The following is a 19421-nucleotide window of genomic DNA, read 5'->3' as shown; positions in this document are numbered from 1 at the left end:
TAGGTTGAAACTTTATAGTACTTATAATAATAGAATTTGTAATGTCACTCATTTAACACAATAGACTGATGATTCATGAAATTTTGGCTTGAACATGTTTTCAACATGTAATGCTTTATTTCTCATTCAAATTACTTACATGGAAAAATAATATTAAGTAAACATCATTTAATCATTGCGATCAGAGCGGTCTGAAGTACAAAGGTTATACAGAGGTTTTCAGTAGTAGGGATAAAACTACCTTACGGATATATGAACCTTTTAAGTGGGTTGGACTTGTGTAAAATTAAATGACAGGATCAGAGAACTAGGCAGATATACTAGAATCCACGATGAAATTCGGCTACGTTATACATGTATAGGTTTACGAACGGATAACCTAAAGCTTAATTCATTAACAATGAAGGACGATTATTTGGTTACTTCCTGTGCTTTCGCTTGCGATCTTCATCAGGTGAATCAGAAGAATTGCTGCTTCTTCTTTTTTCGCTTCTATCTTTATCTCTAGACTGTTTCTTGGATTTTTTATGTTTCTTTTCTTTCTCCTTATCTTTTGAGGACATCTTCTTCTTGCTTCTTTCCTTGCTCATCTTTTCTAGTTTCCTAAAATAAGTAAACAAGTATTAAGTTTAGAACTATAAAAAATCCATATGCAAGCACTGGTAGTAGTATTTAAATAACTGTTAACCTTAAGAGCTTCCGTTTTTGTTTTGTTGAAAGCTTTTGTAGGAATGCTTCTTCTGGGTTCAAACTAAGACCTTGGTCTCCATTCATTTCATCGTCGTTGTGTCTGTCTTTTCTGCTTGGGCCTGGCAGTTCACCATCAGAATCCTCCAAAAGTTCCTGATTTGTTCCTGGCTCATTCTGTCGTACACCCAAAGCACTTGATTTGATGGCTAGACCTTCCTCCCTCAACTGGTGCATGAGAAACAGTGGATCCGTCTCCAAGCCATCTGCACCATTAGCCTGGCCTCTCATGGGACATTCTCGGTCTAAAAAAACACATTTATTAGAACACAATTCTTATAATAATTTTAGTTTGAACATAGTACCTGTATTAATATGTCCCCACTTGTGACACCGGATACATCTCACATGTCTTACTTGAATACCAAACGGTTGGTCACGAATCTCTTCATTTCCTTTGCAGTAGCTAAAGTCAGATTTGTTCAATCGTGCTATACTACTAGTAACATGAATAAAACATAAAATATTAATACTAATTTAAAACTTACTCTTCTCTCGGTGCATTATATTTCCTCTGCCACTCAAACTTGAATTCTGGTTCGCCCCCAGGTCCAGTTTTATCCTTTTCTCGTTTCATTCCAGGGGGTGGTTCGTACATAAAGTTGACACTCAGCTTGTCCTTGCTCTCTTTGCTTATCATCGCCCTGATAAAAATGTCACAAAGAAGAGTTAGTTATTACTCCAAAAAATACGAACCACACATATTCTCTCGTTTTTATCAAATCGAAACCCTGATAAATTATGTTCTTACTTACTTATTATTATAGAGATCCTGTTCTTTCTCATACTGGAGTCGGAGTTCCTCTTGCTTCTTTTTATAAGCGTCCGCCTTCTGCTCCGCCATCCACACCCTTTTCAAATTATCTCTGGATGCTGGATGGAAGAACTTTTTGCACATGTAATTATTAAATCCCTTCCCCATCTTGGTGGCTTATATTTATGCGAACGCGAAAGCAATCTAGGTGCGAAACTAGGTTTACTGGTCACTCAGAAGGTGTGGAATATTTTATGGAATATTTTCGAAATTTTACTTTGAGTAAAAATACAAGAACGACGAGCAACGTTTGTTGTTGATGTGAAAGTAGCAGAAGGACAGATTTTTGTGAAGCAAAATGAGCGGTCGTATCGTTGTGACGTCATCAACTCGATGCTTGAGATTTTGGCAAACCGCAGCGCCAACGGAAACCTTTCTCTGCTTTCACTGTCCCACAACCCACTTCAAACAGCTGAAGGAACCGGTTTTTAGTTTCTAGGTTTAAAAAGTGGAAAGTGGGAGGAGTGGAATTTGTCATAGGTTTGCAGCCAACTGGTGGACGCATTAACTAATAATTAAAATATTTGAAGTGTGGGAACCATAAAAAAGTGAACTTTTATGGGTGTGGTGAAAGTGAGTAAAAGCAGCCAGTAAAATGTTATTTGTCGGAAATTGGATTGTGCAACAATTTTCGTAATAAAGGATGCACCATTCCGTCATTATTGGTGACGATTAGAAGGTCTGGATTGGCCGAACTCGACTTAATTAAGGTCAGCTAGATTTATTTTAAATGATATTTTACTTTCACCATGATGTTGCAACAACTAATTTGGGATACAGGTGTTGCTCTCTGTGCTATTTAAATGTGGTGATGCTGGTTGAAGTAATTCTAGTGAATTATGCTGTTGTAATTCATGGTTTGGACGGGTGCCGCGGGGTTGTTTTTAAGGATATGTTGCTTTCACCTCTTATTTTGATATTATAAAGTGTTGTACTATGATATTGGATGAATGCATCATTCCATCAAACTCAAGTTATTGGTTGTTTGAACCAATGACGGTGAACAGAAATTCTGAATGTCAATTGCATGCAATCGCAATTTGCGTAGAATTGCATACATGATACACGGCATTTTCTTGGTATTACCATTTATTTCAATGAAGAAATTACAATTCTCTTTTATTCACAAATGAAGAAGTTTAATTGACTACAGTAATGCTTCTTGTGTATTATATTTAATCAAAAGTTAACGGTAAATTATTAACTTCTGATATTCTTTCTTTGTCTAGAGGCAAAAGAATATCATACGTGGCCTGATTTTTTATATTTTTAAAGGTTCTCGAAATTTAACCAAATACGTGTAAAATGTAGCTTTATTTGCATTATGTGCCAATAGCAGCCTACTGGACTAAATGCATCCAGTTTAATGGAGATTGCATTATGTAAATGTCAGTTGTCTGGTTAAATTTTGGCATTTCATTTCATGCATTTGTGTACTTTTTATGTACTATTGAGTCCAATTTGTATAGCATATTTAAAAACAGTCAATCTACAGACTCACAGTCAGTAAAGCATCATACTTGCAGGTCAATAATTATTCAGTCCTTATGTATATTGTATAAATATAAAACATACAGTGCATGCATTTCGCCTGCAGTTCACTTTATTGCAAAAAACGCGTAATTTATCCTTGCAGTCAGTCATACAAAGCATTCACATACGAACCAAAAGTGGTTATAAACGTATGAAGCCTTCCTGAGGAGGAAATGTTCATCAATGTGGAATATCAACCACGACCTGTTCACGTGCTGGCGGCGTGTTCGTTAGATTTACAGTTCTCACAGACAGATGCGATGTTGAATAAAAAATTTCTTGTTGGCATTACAGACAGGCAAAGCTGTACTATGGGCGTATGTACAATCCACCCTGCAAACCCTATAACCTTATTAAACAACAAACACAGTGCCTACACTTTCGAATCTGTTCCTCGTCTAACAACTAAATAGGAAAAAAGGTTGCTTAGATGATTGTGTTGGTATACATACATCTGCAACTACAGATTTTGTGAGACTCGATGCTATATGAATTCAGAGTTGGATTTGGATATGCGATGATTATAGCATGCAGTTTGTTGTTAGGCCAGTCAGTAAATGTGGATGATTACCGCATTACCTTGGATTTTAGTCGCTTGTAGTTGACCAGACTGGATTCATAAAATAAGTTGCTGAGCCAGAGTTGAAAACATTCTGGAAACATTCCTGCTAAAAGAAGCAAACCCTGCATAAATAAATATTGTGCTGTATCCACAGAGTTGCTTTATCATTCAGAAAGACCAGTTCTCGGTGTGTGGTTGTTGTCATTGCCCAGTTTATCACGTAAGTAATAATGCTTTGCTAAAAACACGAGGTCTTTTGGTGATCTGAATTTGTCACATGCCATGCCATCAAAAGATTTATCATTAAACTCATCAATAAAATAAAGTAAAATATCCGCAAAATATTTGTGCAGTTTTTGCTGGCAGTCAAACATTAGCATCACAAGTCATGAAGGTAATATCTTTTTGCAAAGTTTGAGAAAGGTTCATCAGCATCCTTTGGCTCCGATAACCTTCGTAAGTTCAGCTCGTGTGACAAGCATCATCGTCGACCTAGCTGAAGGAAAAATATCAAGTGAGACACGTACACAGGCACAGTGCTTCGAATAGGGAATATTTATTTCAATTTAGCTGTAAATTTTTCCAACAGTTAAGAAACCCTGTTTTGCGAGAATGTAACAATCTAATTTAGCATACAACAGGTAGGTCAAAAGTAAAGTTGTTGACTTTAGCATTGCATTTTGGGATTTTTTAGGACTTACTTTGCAGCAATATCAAGAAGCTGTTCAAAGTCCAACATAAGAAGCACAAGCAGGTCTTATCACCACCATTAATACATACATGCAATGCTACATAATATTGTAATTGTACTTATGTGATGCCATACCATACAAAATCTGATTCATTGCTATTGCTTCTGCCCCATAAGACGACAAAGTCATAAAACTGTGAGACGATTAGAGCAATTTTTGCAGTGTTGCTTCAGCCTTTCAACTCACTCTCTACTCACCACTATATTGCAAATACGAACAAGTCGAAGTTATAGTCCAAAGTCCAAAATTATAATTCCTTACATTTTAATACAGGATTTGGATTTGTGCAAAAGCACACAGGGCGTTTAACTCAATAGGTTAGTTATTGAGATCATTTTATGAAATCGTGCATGGTGTATTCCCGCAATCTTAGCAATTTAAAACCGTATTTTACAATTTTCTGATTCTTAGAATCAAATTGCATATAAAACAGTATCACTCTGGTTTTTTGCTTGGGGGTAAATATTATTTCCAAAGGTTCACTAAAAACTTTCCATTGCCCGAAGGCTTTTTGCTTCTACATCCCTCTTTTCATTGTATTAATATTGTTATTTTCCACAGTCTTCCTTCATCACGTAAGGCGTGTGTTGAGTGAGATACGGGAGAGCAGATCCTTTGTTTGCGCCTGCCCTACATACATATTGATATGAAAATCCAAGGATTCTTCTTCTTGGCTTTGCTGAATTCCGAAATCTTCTCGTCACCGTGAAATATTTGTCCAGTTATATTCTAATCTCTAGACTTGAGTGCCTCATCCTTATAAATGAATGATATAAACCCGTGGTCCCAGCGTTCAGCCTTTGTTGATTGTGTTAAAATTCGTGTTCGCCTTTGTATTCTTCATCACACTTTTAAGTGGTTACACCTCACGGTAGCCCTTCATAGCTATCTCGTATTCTTAACACCATCGGACGCTTGTGAGATCTATTAAGCCAATTAGTGATCTTATAAACAAATTAGTAGTTCTTATTAGTAAATTATTACAAAATTAAAAGTGATAACAAATTCGCATATCTAGTAACAATTAAAACCAACTTTACCGGTGATACCCAAGTCATCCACTATTATTTTTCAACAAAAAAAACAATCTCAAACTCGACCAATCAACAGGGCTGTTTAATTAGTAAAAGAAAATCAACATCAAAATGCAAGCTGTCTTAGGGAAAGTCGTAGGTACGTTCCGTGGAGTTGGAGCCCCTTTAAAAGCATCGGGTTCCATCCTTCTCGGGAACGGATCTGGTTTGGCGTCTGCTGCTGGAAGTGCAACCTCTTCTCGTGTGTGGCATGGATTTGCTATAATCGGCACGAACCGGTTTTATGCGACAACAAGAACAGCATCGGACAATAAAGAACCTGAAAAATCCGTCTTTATTTCGCAATCCACCGACATTCACACGAATTTGGCTTTGGAGGACTGGATTTATCGCAACTTCAATTTCGAAAACCACCGAGTTCTCCTCCTGTGGAGAAATGATCCCTGTGTGGTAATCGGTCGACATCAAAATCCTTGGACCGAGGTCGACGTGTCATTAGCAGAGGAAGCCAAGCTGCCCGTTGTGCGTAGAAATTCGGGCGGCGGATGTGTATATCATGATCAAGGTAAGAGTAAGAAAGTATTTATTTTTTATACAACAGATACATGATGATGTTTTTTTCATATTCAAGGAAATCTGAACTGCACATTTTTCACTCCTCGGGATGGTTATGATCGGAAATCCAATCTGGAGATTATATGTCGAGCATTGAAGCGACAATTTGATATCGACGCGGACGTGTCACCCAGGCTAGATGTCAATGTCCAGGGCTATAAGGTGACAAAAGGCTAAATCAATTTTTACTTTAGAAAATTTCCCAGTTAACATTCTTGAAACGTTTCCCAAAAGCAATAATGTTCCAGAAGGGACAAAAGCTATCAGTAGAATTTTTAGCCCGAGTCAAGGCTTGTGGAACCATCATATCCGTCTGTCTCGCGATAACTCTCGTTAAACTCGTACTATCGGCTTGAAATTTGGTACACATGCAGTGTGGGGCAAATGAGGAGTTAAGTTCGAAGATAAGCAATCGGTCAGTGGTAGAATATTCGGAATGATCAAAAAAGCTTGAAATTTGGCGTAAAGCTGCAGGGGTAGATCAGATTAACAAATATGAAGTGCATTTTATTTTTGCTAGGATAACTCCCACTGCTTTTTGAAATTGGTAGGAGAAAAACGAAATTCGGTGTCAAGGCAAGGGCACATCAGACTAAACTGACTAAAGATTATATGGTCAAATTTATTTGTGAGAGGAACATAGTAGGGTGACCCATAATGGTTTTTGAAGTTGGTCGAAAAAGCTGAAACTTTGCATGTTGGATTATGGGAACATTTTTGACGATTTCAAATAGTAGTTTTTACTAGTAGTTGGGATTTCTGATAAAAATTTATTTAGAAGCGGGCGCTTTCTCTGATTTGGGCTAGAGCAACACTGCAGTGTAGGGTTTTATACCTTTCATGTAGCTTTCTTGTCCTCATGAAAAATGACAAAACTTGAGAGTTTTTATCCAGAATTTTTTCCAGCCTGATTTATTTATTTTTATCAGTTGACCAGTTGGCCATTCATACTACATGCCCTATACTATAATATGCCAAATTATATTATGTTACAGATTTCCGGAACTGCTGCAAAGCTGGGGAAAAATGCATACCATCACTGCACTTTGCTTGTTGATGCAGATATTAAAAAGCTGTCGGCTTTGCTGAATCCAGACGTGGTAAGAGCTACACGATGACACAGATAATATGTAAACGTCATGTTTTCCTCAAATCCTAATTGTATTGATTTGGTTCGTGGGCAGGATGAGAAAATCGAGTCCAAGGCTACGAAAAGTATCAAATCTCCAGTAAAGAACTTGAAAAGTCAAGACCCTACCATCAGTGTGGACAAAGTCCTTTCCTCAGTTGGCTACGAATTTTTACGATCAGACAGCACTGGCAATGACGGAGGTGAAAAGCAGATCCAACACCAGAGAGGATTTCAAATGGTGAATCCTACCAATGAATGGTTCGTTTACATATTATTGCATATCCAGTCCAAATTTCGAACACAAGCAAGAGTGTTTTTATCGGGTTATGAAATAATTTAGGTTCCCAGGTCTGGAAAAGATTCGATCCGATCTGAAAGGATGGGAATGGAACTATGGGAAAACTCCAGATTTCTCGGTGGATCAAAGCTATCCAATTGGACTTGGAAGAGCTAATCAAGATGGGGCAGCCAACATTGATTTGCACCTGCGAATAGTTAAGGGACGAATTGAAAATTCTCAACTTCGCCTCCCGTTTGGCAAGGAGCAATTGGTGGACTCCAACACCCTGGCTGATCTTTATGCATTCATTAATGCTCTCAAGGATCGTCCATTCAGAATGGATATTTTGGCCACATTTGAGGGACTCTTGTTTAAGAAGAGTACTCAAGAAGTGAGTGCAACTTCTTCCAGCCGATCACTGAGGGACATTAGAGTCGCTGAGTCGCTCTTGATTGCATAAAAATAAACTAAAATTGGATTATTATTAGCTGGAGACTGGGCGACTGATATTTTTATTCTAGAGCGTGGTTTTTGTTGTTATTCTCATATTCTAATTAACTTTATCAATAATAAATTTAATACCAATAATACTTAAAAACATGGATCTAATGTGCGCCTACATACAGACTTGCACAGAGACCGAGATAGTTTATTACTGTATGATCTTGAACTCGAAGCTACAAGGTCATGTAAACCATGCTCCGACATCCATGTTGGGCAACTAACATGGAACTATAGTTTACATGGCTATAATACACAGCATTATTAACCGCATGATGGACTGGAGAATTATTTGTAAACAAACGCATTAAGAAGAAACTGCGCATTATCATAAACCTTATACATCTACGTATATAGTAACTGGTTTTGGACTATGTAATGTAGTATTAAATGCAGTACATTGGCGTGATGCAGTCTGCAAAGATGACTCTAGATTTAATTTAGTAATTATGAAAAATACAATTCTCAGGTAGGTAATTATTATGATCCATGAAAATGAAATTACTTTCTCTTGTGAATTAATACTTTCACCAATCACGGTTGGGCATGAGGTGCATCAAAATATTGACAAACTTGAAACATGGTCTCTTGTCTTTAGCATAGGTATGGGTGTGTCATGGATAGAAGTAAAAGGACCTGCACTAATAATTTCTTGTCTCATTTTTTATCGAACCGATTCATATTTTTATTTTATTTAGTAATTTTAGTTACATATACAACTCTTGGCTCTACCTACTTACGTAGATACATTTCATGTATGCATGCAATGGTGTTGCAAAAGTTTATATTGTTTTTGGATTCTGGACGTTGTATGCAGATTGTAAACGACAGTCAGTAGTGTGATTCTTGTACGGAGTCAGTTAAATTCTTCCTCCATTTCATAAAGTCTACACTTAATATAGTACAAAAGTGTTTCAAATCGTAAATACATATGCAGTCGTGATTAACACTGTGAACTTTGTTTTTCACAATTTGACTTTGCAGTAGAAAGTTTACACTGTTTATTGTTAGTAATAGTAATAATACATTTCGGCACAAAATCTGCATATTTGATAATTTGATTATTGTGGCCACGGCTATAATCCAACAGTCTTCTATCCTACAATCTATGGAGGTTATCGTACTTAAAGCTCTAGATCAAATTTACATCCACTATCAAATAGTCATTATTTTATTTCATATGATAAAATCTAGCACAAACTTTTTGACTACTTGAATAATCTATTTTGTACTCAAACGGTTGAACAAATATATGCTAACAACTAGGATAATGCTGACTTGTACAACGTATACGGATATTTAAATCTCAGATTTCATGACATAATGAAAATTTAATGTTTTTTCACAATGTTTTTTTTATCATAAATGTTCTATTTTGCTTTCTGTATGAAATTCAAACTCTGAATCTCAATAAGTCGAGTATGTGAGTCATACATAATACTTCCTTCAACACAGCAGGCTAGCAGTACAGCCAACAAGTGAATTTGTTATTCCCCAACGATTCAGAGTTTATATCAGGATTGTAAATTGGGGATGAAGCTCAGTTTCACTTTGCGGTGATGACTAGGGGAATTTCACATTTGGGAGTTTTATGTTGTTCGTTATGACTCTTTTATCTTATCAGCAGGGGAGACAAGGACAGGGGAAACGTACTGCTGCTCCAGTTGTTGAATTTGTTGAAGGAGATTCACATTAATATCATTACGCCTCACATTTGTCTTCTGCTTTCCTGCCCTTGTTATAACTCTACAAAAAATGGGTATGCATTTGTGGAAAACCCTTGCACTATGTGAAAGCATGGAATGCTCCTCACATAGGACTTTAGAATAGGTTTAGAAATGCGCATTATTTAGGTTATGGCTATCTGTAAAATTAGCATTTGTCATTTGCGAATTGGGGACGAGGCTAAAGTACGAGTTCATAATGGCTGTCGTTGCTGCAGTGGGTGTTGATGGCGACTGCAAGTTCATTCGCGATCTGTGCAGGACGGGAGGAGAAGCGCAGCACCCAGCCAATTCTTGTTGCAGTCTTCGCAAAGCCCAACAGTCATACCCCTGAACACACAATACAATTAATGCTAAACAGGTTAGAGTTCTAACAAGATGGGAAAGTACTTATTGACAAATTATTGCCTTGTGTTGAGAAATTGGTTTAGAAATTTGTTTTTCATGGGATAGCGGGGTCAAAAACGCTGAACGAAATTATACCTTTCTCCGCAACGGATCACTTTGAGGACAGTCTTCCACACGCATTGGATTCTGCATCCGCGGAAATTGTTGTTGTGGGACCCAAGGCTGCTGTTGTGATTTTACTGCTGTGATTTCTCGCAATAAGGCTTCAGCCTGTCAAAAACAACAAATACGCATTGCAATGGATGGTAATGAACTTTATATATCGATGCTATGGTCTCAGTTTTTGTGGGGTTGTCATTCGAATGCATGAAACAGAGCCGCATAGTATCTGAGTATGCTTTATATGTGTGGTACTTTCACTTACTTCATTGATGAGGCGTTTGAATTTTCGGCTTTCTTCTCTATCATCAGTCTCCAGGATCAGCCTCGTTTCCGTTTCCGACAAGAAAGTATTGGGACCAAAAAGAGCCATGGGGACTGGTGGACGTGGGGGTTGTTGGCACATGGAGTCCTTTTCACAACTTTCACTCGTGTAGTATTGTTGTGAGGAGTAGGAAGGATGAAGCTTAGTCTTTGATCTTTTTGATTTTGAACTTTGTTCAGTTTTGGATTTAGAGGCTATATCATCAACATTGCCACTGCTTCTATTTGAGAATGGGAATCCTGATTCCAGATTCGAAATTGCGGTTGGTAAACGACGATTCTTCTTGGTCCTGTGCTGCTCCAGGCCGTTGCCACTGCCTTCGTTGGTTAGGTGAAAGCAATGATCTCTTATGGCATTATTATGGTGATGCATGCTGTTGCGGTTTCTTATTATGCCTCCACCATCTACGCACCCGTGTTCCTCATCCTCCTCGTCATCATCATCATTCTGGTCGTTGTCATCCTCGGAACCCACAGTCTCGTAAATCCTCTCTTGGAACGAGTCAGACTGAGGAATTTGTTGTTCGACAGCAAAAGCGTCAGGTTGGATGGGATGATGATGATGCTGACGTATCTTCATGAGAAAATTGTTAAGTCGAACATTTTGGTTGTGAAGATGTGCCCTCATTAATAATGGAGGTTCATTGAAACTCAAGCTCATGGGATGCACGACCGGGTGTGGACCTATCATTCGCTGCTGAGTTTGTGGTGGGAGTATTGGTTGTGAGACCACTACTGGTGACGCATAATAATGCACTGGTGGGTGGAACTGGTCTTCCTGTTGGTGCTCCTGAACTTGATAACTTTGACTACGGCTTAAAATATGTTTGTTGTTTGGACTATTTAATGATAGACCTGGACATTCTGCACTACTTTCCTGTCCTCTTGTGCCTCCTCGATGATGAAGGTGAAGATTAGGATTATTCGGAGAAGAGTTTGTCATGTCGCTATTCTCCAAGCTTCGATGCTGTCGAGAAGTGGTGATGCAAAGAGGATTTTGTACGGGTTGTGAATTTAGTTGATGGTGATTCAAATTAGGACTGGCAGCTGAAAATGGATTATTATTACATTGTGTGGTGATTTGTCTCGAAGGAGGCGTAGGGGAGAAAGTCGAGAAGGACGGTGGCGGTCGCCCGTTGGGAAATGATGATCCTCCTTCCTGGTTCTGCTGGTTAGCATGGTTATGGTAATAATAGTGCGGGTTTTGAGGAATCGACGGCGGAGGAGGAGCTGTTACCCCTCCATTCATTCTCTTGGGGACATTCAGAATGGGCGAGTTTTGATTTGAGGAAGTGATGTATTGATACCGGGGATTTCTTTGAATGGGTGAAGGGGAGGTGAAAGTATTGGATGCTGGGAGCTGGGGTCGAGGCGATGAAATGGAAAGAGGTTCCTGCTGTGGTTGTTGTTGATGATGATGATGTTGATGGCTGGGCTTATTAATTAGAGGGGAAGGTGAGGAAGATGTGGTCTGATAGGAACGATTTATGTTAGGAATTTGTGCTGCTGATGAAGTGTTGTTATTATTGCTGTTATTGTGTTGATGTAAATAACTTTTCGAGTCAGCACCTCCTCTATTTCTATTTCTTGAGGTTAAGTGTGGGGACTCGGTAGATTGAAATGGTGGAATTATTGGTGAAGCACAGTTTGGACCATTATTAGTGGAAGTAGAAGATCCGCCACGATTTAGTAGTAATTGTGATGCTCCATTTGTTACAACCAAGCGATGAATCGGTGAATAGTTGTTAAAACTTGGGGAATTAATTCTGTGATGATGAGGATTTTGAAGCCGGGGAGACTCATACGGACCACAAGTGGAGGGGGGTCGGTAAACGTGTCCCGCTCCAAAGTCACGATCTTGTTGCTGGTGACTTATTTGACAAGTTGGAGCAGGAAGATGGGTTGGTACTTGTCCATAGTATGGGTGGTAGGCTGGATCCTGAGGTACGGGGGGTTGCGCTGGCAATTGAGGTGGTTTGGTGGAATGCATTTCTGTAGGTGGCGGATAATGTCCTCTGCCGTTTTCAATGGGCAAAAATGGGGGTTGCCTACTCGAGTTGGAATTCGAATAAAAGTTGTCGTTAAGACGTTGATTCTGGTTTCGACCGTATGGAGGGTGTCCATTTACATGATTTTCGCCACCAAGGCCCGTTCCAGTGTTGGAGGCTGCGGACGTGGAGGTCGACATGGAATGAATCGAGCTCGCAGTGGAGTTTGTGCTGGTATTCGAGTACGCGTGAATATTATTATTTCCACTCTCAGTTATATTATTAGAGAAAGCACCAATAATGGTCGCATTTTTGGTGGAGGAAGATGTGGACGATGAGGAGTTTGCATGCAAGACTTGTTGGGTTGGAGAAAGTGCTCCTGCCGGCAGCAGTCTAATGACATCCGTCTTGACAGCCTTATTGTGATGTTTGTGCGAACCTTTATTGGAATCGGACGAGTCGCCACCACCACCACCGCTCCTCCTTCTGAACGCATTTGGAGTGGGTGTTAGAAAGTAGCCGTTAATGGACGGTTTTCTTGAGACAAGTGGATGAGGAGAAACTAACGCATCTGCCGTCGTTATCAGGGAAGTAGATCGTAACCCAGTTATGGTTGCAATATTGTCGTCCAAATGACTGTCTTTAGATTTGGCAGAACGAGGAATTTTGACTTTATCGCTCCCCGGACTAGTCCTGTGACTGGAACATGACCCCTTTTTGAATATTTTTCTGAGAAACCCCAACGCTCCTCTGGCAATTGCATTAGACGACGAGGATGAGTTTGGCAGTGGCTTATTTGCATTATAATCAGGAAACTCACAGACATCAGAGCAGAGTGAATCGGCATCAATTCCGAGTGCATGTCTCGTGGGGTACATTACCCCAGTTTTTGGAGTTATTCGAAGGATGTCATTTTCCATTGACGTTATTCTCGTTGTTTTTTCCATCGTCAGTTTCCTATCATACATTTCGTCAGTCTCGACCCAGTGAATATTTTGGGGCCCTCCTTGTTGAGGAGGAGTGGGATTCGACGAGTAACATGTGGTCTGTGGGCTGATCATATTATTATGGCGATGATGATTATCATGATTGTAAATATCGGCCACGCAACTGATCTTGTTGATAGCACCCTTATGGTTATACATAGAGGAACCTACTTTGCTACCGGCTTGACTTTTAAAAATGGACGATGAAGGAGCAATTCCTGTGGAGGAGGCTGCCGTTGCCGCACTGCTATCACCAAAATCTATATCGGTCACACTGCTGGTGGATTGACTACGATGAAAAATTGCCCTTCCTCCAGTGTCTGTGTCTGGTGAGGAAGGTGTGGGTGTAACTCGTTCGTCCTCCTCTTCGTCGTCACAGTCGTCATCGTCGTTCCTATCCGTCTCAATCTCATCTTCCCCGTCATCATCCGTATTCCAGTCACTCAAGATATCCGTCTGTTTATCAACCATAATCACATTTGTCTGAGCACTTACACTAATGCTCCTACTCGATGAAAGGAGTTCTGGAGGAAGTGTGATGGACGAGGAAGTGACGTCTTGGTCTTCCACTTGACTATTTTCATTGTTTGACACCATGACCATATTATTATTATTATTATTATACACTTTTGGTACGGGTGATTTCTTCACCGCCGTCGGGGTGCTTCTTAGAGCACTAACACCCGCACTTGACCCCATCATCGCCGTCCGGCCACCACAACCACTGCTCACTTTCACCGGTGGTACTTTAACACACTGATGATGAGAAGATGCTGCTTGGTAATCTCCAATGTGTTGTTGCTGTTGTTGCGGAGCAGCGAAAAAGGTGGTGGGACTGGTGATGCTACTGCTGCGACTACATCCAAGCTCAGCTTCATGTGAAATCATGGAGTTTCGAGTAGATGCAGAATCACTTAACAAGGAAGATTCCGTGGAATTTCTATTACACGTTCCAGACTCCAAATCCAAACCTGAATCGGACGCGCTTGCAGATGTGGAAATACGGTAAACTAAGCTCAATGTATCACCACTCTGATGATGGTGATGATGATGATCCTCGATCCCACTGTCTCTGCTTTCTCCTTTGTTGCACATGTTTCTAATTTCCCCTCCAGTTTCACGACTACCTTTCGCCTGATTGTCAGTTTCGTTCCTCGCATCTTCAGTACCACCACTGCCAATTCCACTGCGTGTAGCAGAACTGCTGAGACAGGTGCTACTGCTCCTGCAGACCAAGTGCTGGGATTGTATCATGCTGACTTTCTCAGTTCCGGTATTTCCACTCACCAAGCCCACATGTCCTGCTCCCTTGTTCACCCTGATCACAACTGGCGAACTATTGGATTCAACCTTATTTGAATTTCCATCATTCGTCGTATTGGTGAAGGTAATCCAGGGGTTAGTCTTTATCCTCGTGCGCTCTTTTCTTGGAGAGCAAATGGAGAAGGAATTTTTTAAGCTGAAACTACTCGCACATTCAGGAATCTGACTGGTGGCAGTGGTTACAAGGACGAATGAGGTTCGGATATTCCGGTTGCTCGAGCCTGTCAACAAGGATGATGATGAATTACCTTCACTATTATCCGGCGACGCACTTCTTGGCACACTTAACTTTAGCTCATTCACGTTGCTGTTCCTCGTGTGATTGTGAGGATTGTTATCGAAAGGGGTAGTCGTAGGGGGAGCGGGGCTACTTTGGATTCGATGGCTACAACCGCTACAAAAAGGGTTTGTTGAGGAGCAGATATGACCGTCATAATTATCAGAGTTGAGGTTACTTGATCCTGTTCTGCAATTCTGGTCAATAATGATGCCTTGACTAGTACAATTGCCATGCATTTGCTTGGCTGCTACCATACTGCCCCCACGTTCAGCTGGAGAAAGTTGCTGCTGATGTGACGTAAACTCGCCTCCGACGAGATGGCTCAATGATGACTTTTTTGGATTACATTGTGTGTCGCTGACATTGTCATTACCTCTGAAACTGTCCCGAGTTGTTAGAGTGACAGGAGCAGCATTGTTGGACGGCTGCTGCTTAATGGAATGTGAATGCTGTTGTGAGGTAATTTGATTCTCATGTCCTCCTCCCCCTCCAGCGGCACTCGTCTTCTTTTCGTTGATAATAATACCATTTCCAAGTCCCAAGTTGGATCTGTCAGCCTCTGGATGAGGAGGGAGTGAGGCGGATGTCTTCAGCAAAACTCGTGGGGAAGCACATTCAACGTCGTCTGACTCGAGACCATTGTTGACTGAGCAACTGGCTGAGGAGAGACTGGCCGTGTTCCCCTTGGAACTGGTGCTGAGATGCAGCTCGGAGGAGACGAGCGAACTGATTGTGTAGGATGATTTGGGGGTAGACTTTCCAGACGACTCGAAGGAAAGAGCTGGGTACACACTTTTCGGTGAGTAGCCGTCCGTAGAATACCCCTAAATTGAACATAACCACATTGTTACATTTCCCCGGTCAAGTGGGAATTTGATTCACTCCTCTTTCCTCTTTTATCACACTTGCTCCTTTTATCACAAAGTTTCACCATCTCCAAATTATTTTATAATTTTGGTTTTTTTCGAATTTTTGTTATTTAAAATGCAAGAAGGGGGTGAGTGGTCAGATGACTCCGACTTTATTCAGTCGAGAGCATCCAAGGAAGTCAGTGGTCCTTCCAAGATAAAGAAACGGTTAGTTTTTTCTCCTCCTCCTCCCAGCCCTTATTTATTTAATTTATTGCTTGTTGCAGTCAAAGGAGAAAGAGGAAGAGAACCCCACGTCGGAAGAGGACCTTCACCCCTTCACCCACTCCCATACCTGAGATGGTGGAAAACGTCGACAACGAGGAGGTCCCTCCTCCTACTGTTTCCGACGAGGTATTGGAGGAGGAAGTCGCTGCCTGTGAGACAGAGTCAACTGGGGTCGTCACCGTCGAGACAAACCCACTTCCGTTGGACTCTGGAGGGCAAGAAACTGTCCCTAAACGGCCACGACCGACGTTTGACGAGTTTGAAGAGACAGAAGACGGAAATAATAAAGAGGTGGGTGGTGGTTGGAATAATGAAAATAGTTGCAATTATTTATAACTTTGAATTACTTATTTTGTATTCTCAGAACACAGCCAAGGTCTGCTTGTCCTCTCCAGAGGCCATCGTGATGGTGAAAGGAGGACGAAAGAAAAAGGACCAGCCCGGAAGCAGGTGATGCAATAAGGGATGATGATGAAATAATATGACACTAATAACTTAATTACTTCTCTCCTCGATTACACAGTCGGGAATTAGAGCACGAAGAGGACGATACTACTTCTGCACAACCCTTGAAGGTGGAGACAGCTAAGCATCCTCTGGCTCCAATTGGCTATCTAAACCCCCCTGACACGAAGGATAAGAAGACGAGAGAATCCGTCACGGCAAGAAGTGTAGCCAGAGAGGACGAAAAATTTCAACCGGTCGAGTGGTCCTACGTTCCGGAAGTGGAGGGGATGCAGGAGGTGAAGAGCCACTGGAGGGATGGAAGGGGAATTCAGCCTCGACCTGTAGGTGATTTGGAGCAAGAGTTCCAAATTAAGTACAGTGGGTCAACTGACAATAAAGCTGGTAAACAATAAATAGGTAAAGGGACAACTTATTAGTATTCTGGGTGACACATGTATGCAACACTAATGTTATTGCCGTATAGGTAGAGCATCCGATTTGATCAGACAAACGATCATGCAGTTGATTGGACCCAACTCTTCTCCTGTCCAGGAAGATGACGAATCGTCCCCCGAACTTGTTCTGACTCAAGAGGATAAGGGTTTGACAGATGAGCAGAGAGAAGAGCTTTTTACAGTTATTTTTACCAGAGGAGGAAGAGTCCCAGTGATCGGCAAACCCGACTGGAATATAATTATTCACAAGTCGCCGGAGAACGGGATAATCCACCTGTGTATCGAGTATTTGAGCAACCATAAAAGGGGCTTCCTTTATAAAGCTGAGAGGTTATGTACCAAGCGAAGTAAGTATTCTTCAAATAAATATTATTTATTACCTGGGGTTTTGCATTTAAATCAATACATTAATATTGCAGATTGCTATCAGAACAAGAACACATTATCGAGTGACGTTTTACCTAAATGTCTCCTGCACAGAGATCGGTGGATGTACAGCGTGGCGACAGTTACGGATTACGAGGAGAGAGATGTTCTGGTGCAAATTCACACGAAGTTTGGAATTTCTTATCCGTTTAATTCGTTAGACTTGGACAAACATTTGCAGGCACAATTGTATGTTGGAAAAAATGTTCTGCACTATCAAACGTGGAAGGATTATAGTGACCAAAAAAAGGTCAAAAACAGTCGTCTCATCCCCAAGGTTCTCTCCATCAACCACTTTGAAAACGAGGAGGATGCTTTAAAACGGCTGTCATTTGAGACGGTTAGAGAAGTTAGCTCTAAACTGTGCATGTGTGAGAATGAGAATGATTTGATCATTATTATTATTATGCATTTAGACTATAGGAATGTTTATGAAACTCGCCCCAAGTACTCCTTTCGTCAATTTGGACAATCTCATCCCCCTGTGTCACGGTATGGAGCGAGAAATCGATGAGCGACTGAAAGAGATGGGGATGGAGTTGAAAATTCGTCGTCAATTAACACCGGATGAGAAGAAGGTACTGGAATATCCCCTCGGAGAGTATCTGTACGGATCAGGGGCAGTTTCAGAACAGAAGGCAGAAAAGGGAAAGGCATTTCTCTATGTCATTCATAGCAGAGACATGTGGTATTTTGGCTGGAGTGACACGCCTGGATTCCAGAATCGACTGAAAAGAGATGAGAAGACTGATGGTGCTAGTATGTATAAGAAGATTACGGAAGAAAGAGCCAAACTGAGTGGAATGCGAGCCCCCACAATTACCTGCTCTCTTTTAGCAAAATGTGACAAAAAGGAAGCGACGAAGATCGAGGCTAAGATGATAATTTCTGGCTATATTGCCTATTTGTTAGGATGTCACAATCCCCTCCGCCGCCTCCCTTCTAGTCAATGTTATTCTACGAATAAGTGTGTCTCTCTAAGTCTCATTGATTCTGATTCATGGGGTGAAATTGTTGATTTTGTAAAGTTTTTTTGGGGGGTGGAGCCAATGTTGGCTAAATTTTAGTGATTAATATGGATTATTGTTATCACCTTATACATTTGTAATAAATTAATGAATTAATTCTCGCAAATACCGTGTCCGGCGAAGACAGGTTGTTGCAAAACGCTCCCTGGAGAATGTTGTGACTGGTGCTATTGCTAACTGAGCCAGTGGTGCTGGATCGGGTGCAAGTGATTCCCTGATGATGATGATGTTCTTGCTCCTCTATTTTCTCCTCTTCGTCGTCTTCGTAATCTTTTGTTGGGCGATTTTCTTGTTTCTGGAGCTGCGCCGTTTGAACTGCTGCCACTGATTCCGATTGAATTTGTGAACTGGACGGAGCGGCGTTGTTGGTGACTGTGGTAGAAAAGTAAACGGCAAAGTTTGCTTAGATATGAGTTGAGGTTAAAATATAAAACCTGATACTGTAGCTGCTCTCTAGGATTACATAGTGTGCTCAACCAGATGTGGATTACCGTTTGATGAAGATATCAGTCCAGCACCACTTGTCACCGTCGTCATTGTCGTTATTGTTGAGGTCGTCGTCGGGGAGGTCGTCGACGTAAGAGAGGGACCGACTCCTCCACTGGATTCTGGAGATTGAGACGTGGCTGTGGCATCCTTCAGTGCTCGGTTGCTCTTTTGGTTCTGATGGTTAGATTTTTGGCGATATAATCTAAAATACCAAAATTGACAAATTGTGCTATATGTACATACGCTATAATTTATCGTATGCATTTAATGATCAGGATCAGAATCAAGACAATGAACAAAGTTTATGGTACAATTTTTCTACGCGATTAAGTTGATTT

General features: G+C 40.7%; 5 protein-coding genes across 9 annotated transcripts in view; 3 read left to right on the top strand and 2 right to left on the bottom strand.

Moving 5' to 3' along the window:
* Positions 1–81: 81 nt before the first annotated feature.
* LOC110846055 (corepressor interacting with RBPJ 1) lies at positions 82–1822 on the bottom strand. Its single transcript, XM_022092667.2, has 5 exons — positions 1503–1822; positions 1236–1391; positions 1053–1153; positions 689–992; positions 82–603 (listed from the first exon to the last, which is right to left on the bottom strand). Exons 1-5 carry the CDS (start codon positions 1667–1669, stop codon positions 420–422), a joined length of 912 nt encoding a protein of 303 aa, XP_021948359.1. The 5' UTR covers positions 1670–1822; the 3' UTR covers positions 82–419.
* A 3531-nt stretch (positions 1823–5353) lies between these two features.
* LOC110847908 (lipoyltransferase 1, mitochondrial) lies at positions 5354–8071 on the top strand. The gene is made up of 5 exons (XM_022094948.2): positions 5354–6007; positions 6074–6219; positions 7053–7157; positions 7242–7447; positions 7530–8071. The coding sequence occupies exons 1-5, from the start codon at positions 5554–5556 to the stop codon at positions 7927–7929; spliced, it is 1311 nt and encodes a 436-aa protein (XP_021950640.1). The 5' UTR covers positions 5354–5553; the 3' UTR covers positions 7930–8071.
* A 547-nt stretch (positions 8072–8618) lies between these two features.
* The window catches only part of LOC118435065 (mucin-5AC-like), a 49786-nt gene continuing 38983 nt past the window's right edge, over positions 8619–19421 (bottom strand). For all 4 annotated transcript variants that reach the window (XM_035850184.1, XM_035850185.1, XM_035850186.1 and 1 more), the window contains 5 exons: positions 19086–19285; positions 18704–18966; positions 10467–15926; positions 10178–10312; positions 8619–10024 (listed from right to left, as the gene is read on the bottom strand). In XM_035850184.1, the coding sequence (XP_035706077.1) occupies positions 9803–10024; positions 10178–10312; positions 10467–15926; positions 18704–18966; positions 19086–19285 (6280 nt within the window). In that variant the 3' untranslated portion in view covers positions 8619–9802. The remainder of the gene's footprint in view (positions 10025–10177; positions 10313–10466; positions 15927–18703; positions 18967–19085; positions 19286–19421) is intronic.
* On the top strand, positions 15920–17185 carry LOC110847910. Its single transcript, XM_022094949.2, has 5 exons — positions 15920–16178; positions 16238–16529; positions 16603–16688; positions 16762–17102; positions 17170–17185. The coding sequence occupies exons 1-4, from the start codon at positions 16087–16089 to the stop codon at positions 17096–17098; spliced, it is 807 nt and encodes a 268-aa protein (XP_021950641.2). The 5' UTR covers positions 15920–16086; the 3' UTR covers positions 17099–17102; positions 17170–17185.
* Positions 17170–18700, top strand: LOC110847025. 2 transcript variants are annotated; one of them, XM_035850188.1, is made up of 4 exons: positions 17170–17487; positions 17560–17678; positions 17748–17906; positions 17983–18700. In XM_035850188.1, exons 1-4 carry the CDS (start codon positions 17202–17204, stop codon positions 18631–18633), a joined length of 1215 nt encoding a protein of 404 aa, XP_035706081.1. In that variant the 5' UTR covers positions 17170–17201; the 3' UTR covers positions 18634–18700. The 2 variants fall into 2 exon arrangements, with proteins under 2 accessions (XP_035706081.1, XP_021949561.1); XM_022093869.2 differs by having other exon boundaries at positions 17560–17906.

Source organism: Folsomia candida, unplaced genomic scaffold, assembly GCF_002217175.1.
Source record: "Folsomia candida strain VU population unplaced genomic scaffold, ASM221717v1 Fcan01_Sc003, whole genome shotgun sequence".
NCBI lineage: Eukaryota > Metazoa > Arthropoda > Collembola > Entomobryomorpha > Isotomidae > Folsomia > Folsomia candida.
The sequence above is the reverse complement of the archived record's forward strand: the minus strand, read 5'-3'. Positions and strand labels throughout refer to the sequence as shown.

What these genes read in the sequence shown, in the direction of transcription:
- LOC110847910 (XM_022094949.2), top strand. Translation starts at nt 16,087, where the DNA reads ATGCAAGAAGGGGGTGAGTGGTCAGATGACTCCGACTTTATTCAGTCG. An exon ending in AAGACGGAAATAATAAAGAG is followed by an intron (nt 16,530 to 16,602) that starts GTGGGTGGTGGT and finishes TTGTATTCTCAG; the next exon opens with AACACAGCCAAGGTCTGCTT. An exon ending in AAGGACCAGCCCGGAAGCAG is followed by an intron (nt 16,689 to 16,761) that starts GTGATGCAATAA and finishes TCGATTACACAG; the next exon opens with TCGGGAATTAGAGCACGAAG.
- LOC110847908 (XM_022094948.2), top strand. Translation starts at nt 5,554, where the DNA reads ATGCAAGCTGTCTTAGGGAAAGTCGTAGGTACGTTCCGTGGAGTTGGA. An exon ending in ATGTGTATATCATGATCAAG is followed by an intron (nt 6,008 to 6,073) that starts GTAAGAGTAAGA and finishes TTCATATTCAAG; the next exon opens with GAAATCTGAACTGCACATTT. An exon ending in GTGAATCCTACCAATGAATG is followed by an intron (nt 7,448 to 7,529) that starts GTTCGTTTACAT and finishes GAAATAATTTAG; the next exon opens with GTTCCCAGGTCTGGAAAAGA.
- LOC110846055 (XM_022092667.2), bottom strand. Translation starts at nt 1,669, where the DNA reads ATGGGGAAGGGATTTAATAATTACATGTGCAAAAAGTTCTTCCATCCA. An exon ending in TATAATGCACCGAGAGAAGA is followed by an intron (nt 1,154 to 1,235) that starts GTAAGTTTTAAA and finishes ATCTGACTTTAG; the next exon opens with CTACTGCAAAGGAAATGAAG. An exon ending in CAAAAACGGAAGCTCTTAAG is followed by an intron (nt 604 to 688) that starts GTTAACAGTTAT and finishes TACTTATTTTAG; the next exon opens with GAAACTAGAAAAGATGAGCA.
- LOC110847025 (XM_022093869.2), top strand. Translation starts at nt 17,202, where the DNA reads ATGCAGTTGATTGGACCCAACTCTTCTCCTGTCCAGGAAGATGACGAA. An exon ending in GAGGTTATGTACCAAGCGAA is followed by an intron (nt 17,488 to 17,559) that starts GTAAGTATTCTT and finishes TTAATATTGCAG; the next exon opens with ATTGCTATCAGAACAAGAAC. An exon ending in AACGGCTGTCATTTGAGACG is followed by an intron (nt 17,907 to 17,982) that starts GTTAGAGAAGTT and finishes TTATGCATTTAG; the next exon opens with ACTATAGGAATGTTTATGAA.